At 35.5% G+C, this 5,151-nt stretch overlaps 1 protein-coding gene across 1 annotated transcript; it reads right to left on the reverse strand.

The window, feature by feature from the left end:
* Window positions 1–468: 468 nt before the first annotated feature.
* LOC25484707 (protein AGENET DOMAIN (AGD)-CONTAINING P1) lies at window positions 469–3,893 on the reverse strand. The gene is given in 4 exon segments (XM_039829646.1): window positions 469–835; window positions 2,550–3,023; window positions 3,464–3,621; window positions 3,624–3,893. Coding segments are annotated over 4 exon segments (771 nt in total). The 5' UTR covers window positions 3,742–3,893; the 3' UTR covers window positions 469–814.
* Window positions 3,894–5,151: the final 1,258 nt, after the last annotated feature.

Genomic DNA, 5,151 nt, shown 5'->3' on the forward strand with positions numbered 1-5,151 from the left:
CCCTAACACACTTGTATAAAAAAAATTGGACTTTTATTTTTCCCACCCTAAGCCATACTCACACGTCCTGCAAAAATGACCAACATGTCATTCGGATTACGTAATCCAAACAAATTTGATATACATAAGGAAGTTCACCCCTCCCATTACAGAGTTTCACAATTTCACTTTTAACTTTCTCTCCCTTATCCCAAAATTCAAATTGCAAAAATCGATCTAAAATTGAAGTTTTTTTTGCTCAAAATCACCACATTTCAAGCCTTATCAAACATCAAATTCAAGGTTACCTAATCCTTCATCACATCAGTACGCTTTTGGGTTACCTAACCCTTTTGTAGGCATCAATGTTGTTACTTCTTTTTCTTTTGTTGTTTTTTGTTTGGATAGGTAATAAAATTAAGTGTAAACGCGTGTATTTTTTGACTTCCATATATTTTGCTCAATTGATTTCAACTAGGAGATAAGGAGTTAGAGTTCCTACTTCATAGGTTTAAACCCAGAAGAAGAAGTAAATATCAATCTAACGATTAATAAGTAAATATCAATCATCAGTCTACCAACACTTCCCTACTTATACTATACCCTGACTGTTGTAGACTATAACTGAGATATGTTGAGCTATTACTCTGATCCATTAAATGGGAGTAAAAGAAGGACAATGGTCTAGTGATTTCTTTTAGACAGATTCTTGACAATGGTCTGGTAATTTCTTTTAGACAGACTATTGATAATTTGACCGATGATACAAACAGAATTTTATTTTCATGATTCCAGGGGGACTGGTTTTTCTTCAATCTCTTGCTGCTTTCAGCATTCAAAACCTCAACACCAACGCCTGAAATAGTTAAAAAAAAAAAAAAAAAAAAAAAGGCTTGAGGTTACAACAGTGAAGTCAAAATACATTTTTGCAAGCTGAAGAGTCAAGACTACATGGTTTAGTACATTTGGAAGGCAGTGATATTATATCATTTGCTCTTTTTTTTTTTTACAGTCACAAAGGGGCTACTAAGACATCATAAACCTTGACATTCTAGCCACCATAGCGACAACATGTCACAATTCAAGTATCGATCAACAATATCAATAATTTCTCGCTAACATGAGCAAATGCTACAGAACTAGTAGTTGTGTGTAATTTTCAAATATTGTACACAACATTGACAAGCAAGCCAGAGATGTTTTTAAACTACTCTTTCTATCAATGTATAATACACAACTACCAGGAGAGTCAAGAGAAGAGATAAAAAAAAAAAGCCTAGGAAACACGATTTTCGCATATCACAATCCTAGGAAATACATGATTTTCATTAAGGTAGAAGTAAAACAAATTATTGTGCAAGGCTAGTCTAGCAACCTACAAACAAAAGATAATGTAACTTGCAAAGGTAAAAATTGGAGAACATATGCTTCAACAAATTTTACCTTGAGTCGGTCATACAAAGTTAAAAGGAGATAAATGCATGTGTCAATCATACGATCCAAATAGTATGGATGAAATAAAAGAATGTTTTGAGTGTGTTATGTGATATCAAAACTCTTCTTAAGCTTAAAGCAAAATTTTATTACAGTCACAACCTCATAATAGAGAAGATGATGGAATATCGTCTTAGCTGGTGTGGTAATGTATGGAGAAAAGAAAGACTGTCAAGTATGGATAATGAGACCAAGACTAGATAAGGGATAATACAGTAGTTTTTAAAGACAGTTAAAGATACTACAGAGTACAGATAAAATATCTTTAAACCATATACATGGTCATATATAACATGATTTTATGGTGACGATTAATTCATATTGTTGATCCTATCCAATAAGAAAAGACTTGATAATAGGAAAAGACTTTGTTATAGCTGTTTATTCAAATTTCTACTTAGCTCTACTAGTATCTTTATGCTTACCCCCACGTATTACACAAACTCCCCCCAAAACAATTATCTCAACCTACACATCATTCTCTGCAGAGAATGCGCAAGCCAACAATAAAAAATGCAGAGCAAGTAGGGTAAGTACTGAAAAAAACATCGATAGTCAAGAATCCAGAAATCTAGACTGTAAAAGCAAGTGACAAAGCAGGCAAATCCAACTCCGTAGTAATCACTTACTTGAATTTGAGTCAATAATTATATTAATGTGTTCATAATATATGAACTATTATCCTGGAAAGCAATCAATTTAAAAACATTGACCAGGTACATCACCCTCGTATATGAGAAAGCACAAGTTTCTAAACATCAATCCTTTACCCCGTATTTCAGTAGGGATGAAATTTAACACACTCAAAAAGATTGAGTCTGCTTATATAAGATTGTCTGCCAGTTTGTGCTTTAGTTCATCCAAACTCCAAAGGAAGACTAATTTCTATTTAGAATTTGTCCCAAGACGTGGCGAGGGTAATTCAATAAAAACATTCCACGAGGAGAGTATTGAAGCCAATCCTCACAAGCCAACAGATTATTTTGACAATATGCTATAATACAAATGAACTCAAGTCTAGTTTTAAAAGTAAGTGTCAATGTTGACAATCAAAAGAACAAACATTGCAATCATACCTTCGAAACCATGACCCATTTGCCATTCATCCAGTCCTGATGCAGCCTCAACTGGGAATCTTGAAACTCAATTTCCTCATTGGAGTTCCTGAAAAAAACAATATACTTGGAGTCCCCAAGAACTTTCGAAACAACACCAACCCACCACCCATCGTTATAATAAGCATCAACTTCATCAAGAACTTCAAACTGAGCAACTTCAGCAGTTTTTGGTGGACGAGGCCTCATTTGCAGGATATCAACATCCTCTCTCAGGAGACTTGAATCCTCATCCAGCAGGCTATCGTACTCGACAACTAACTTACCTTCTCCCTTCACCTCAACAAGTGTGGCAGAAAACCAAGCTCCTTTAAAACCCTCTTCATCACTGCAAACCTCAACCAATGTCCCTGGCTTAACCTCAAAATCCACATTCTCTTCCGTCACAGTTTCATCAACCTTCACCGTCACCTTTTTCTTGATGTCACTATCATCCTATAACATTAATAATTAACAAAGAATATCACCACTCACAACATTTAACTGCAAGCAAATAAAGTTAAATAACAATAACATATGGCCTGTTTGGATTGGCTTATTTGAGCTCATCTATTAGCATAAGTTTAGTGAAACCGTCATGGAAAACTTATGAAAACAGCTTCTGACAATTTTCACAAGCTTTTTTCAGCTTATTTTCATAAGTTCTCCAATATAGCTTACAAAAACAGCTAATATCATACACAAAAACAATTTAGCTTCATTTTATCTTTCTCTATAAAGATAGCTTATGTAAGCTTATGTATAAGCGCTTATCATAATAAGCTGTTCACCAAACAAGCCCATACTGAGACACGCAAATAACAATGCAACCCTAAAATTCAATCTAAACACGATAAACAACATAAATTGATCCTAGAATTCAAACCCTAGCATACCTGTTGTTGAAAAGGTGGGACCCATTTTTCATGCATCCATTCACGGTGAAGTCTGAGCTCCTCCTTGTTGAACACGATCTGCTCCTTCGAAACTCTGAAATACACCGCGAACCTTCCATCCTCCAATTCCTCAGTAATGTGACCCTCCCACCATCCATCATTGTGATAGGCATCAACTTCATCGCCGAATTTGAACACCCGGTTAGCCTCCGTCGGAAGAACTGGTCGGAGCTGGTGAAGCTTGAGTGATTCTTTGAGATGCTTTGTACCTGCTTCATCTTCCATCAAGTTGTCGTACTCCACCATGAACTTGTTGTTGGCGAGACGGCGGACGATCTTGCCGGTGAACCATGAGCCGCGGAAACCGTCGTCGTCGGAGCTGATTTCGACTAAGGTGCCGGGTTTGAAGAATTCAGAGGCGGCGGAGGAAGAGCGGGTTTGGGATTTGGGTGCCATTGGATTGTGGGATTAGGGTTTGTTTCACAATTGCAGAAATGGAAAAGAAGAAGAGTGAAGTGTGAATGGGTAGGAGTGTGTGTGTGTGTGTGTGTGTGTCTTTGTATAGTGTTGTTTAGCGGGAATTAAGAATGTGTTCATGGCTTTATTATGCTATCTTAATTTCATTTTCAAATCTACTGTTACTAATCTACCCTTGTTTTCATTTTCTGGAGAACGACTACCACAAAAAAAAAAATCCAAATTTCATTATATATCTTTTTCATTGGTTAAAATTTATGCAGGCCTTGTAACAAAAAATATTATAAGGGCCCTACCCTACCAAAATGTGCAAGTCTCAAAAAATTTACATGACTCATAAACTTTAATTAATGAAGGAGAATATGATGAATAATGTGTGTTAAAATAGATATTGTTATCGTTATTTTTTATTTAATTTGCGTTTGTTTGATATTGCGAAGAGTTTGAACATCGTGACCAGGATCACTTCAAACTATGATTTTAGGTCTCAAAGTTTTGAGAGAAAATAAACGTACAAAAGTTCAATTCAATTATAAATATATAAGTGATTTTGGACTCAACAAGTATGTGCATGGATGTGTTTTAAAAAAATGTCGACGGAAGCTGAAGTTAGTCAAGGTTGACTAAGTTTCTTCAACTGTGATTTCCTTGCGGAGAGAGATACTATGTCCCTCAGACATGAATTCCCTAACTACTCTCTTAGAGTGTTAAGTACGACTGTGTTTCTTGGGTTAAAGTTACACTAAGAAATATATAAATAAAATAAGAAAGATAAAGAGATAAAATTGTGTAATAAGTTTGTTTGATTGTTTACTAGCCAAACAACATTGTCTATAGTGCATAACCTATATCTAGCTAATTTTCATGAGTGTTGCGCGATAGCTTCCCTGGTAGTGGAATTGTGGTGTCCTACGTTAGACTTCAACTTTTTCTCATCGGTATGATCTGTTGACAACGTCACTTTGTGGGCAACTCCACTACATATTGTGTCTCTGCTCTCCTTCATATATGCATGCATGGAATAGAGAGTGGAGACCCAAGACTCTAAAAGTCAACCCATTGTATATGTATGCTTTAAATGAATTGTGGTTTTCAATGTGATTTGTTTTTCCAAGTGTTACAGATATAATGAATCAATTTTGGGGCCATAAGTGTAAATAGATTATAGTTTTAGTGCAATCACGATTAAGAGAACTAAGAATCATTAAATA

Source organism: Medicago truncatula, chromosome 1, assembly GCF_003473485.1.
Source record: "Medicago truncatula cultivar Jemalong A17 chromosome 1, MtrunA17r5.0-ANR, whole genome shotgun sequence".
NCBI lineage: Eukaryota > Viridiplantae > Streptophyta > Magnoliopsida > Fabales > Fabaceae > Medicago > Medicago truncatula.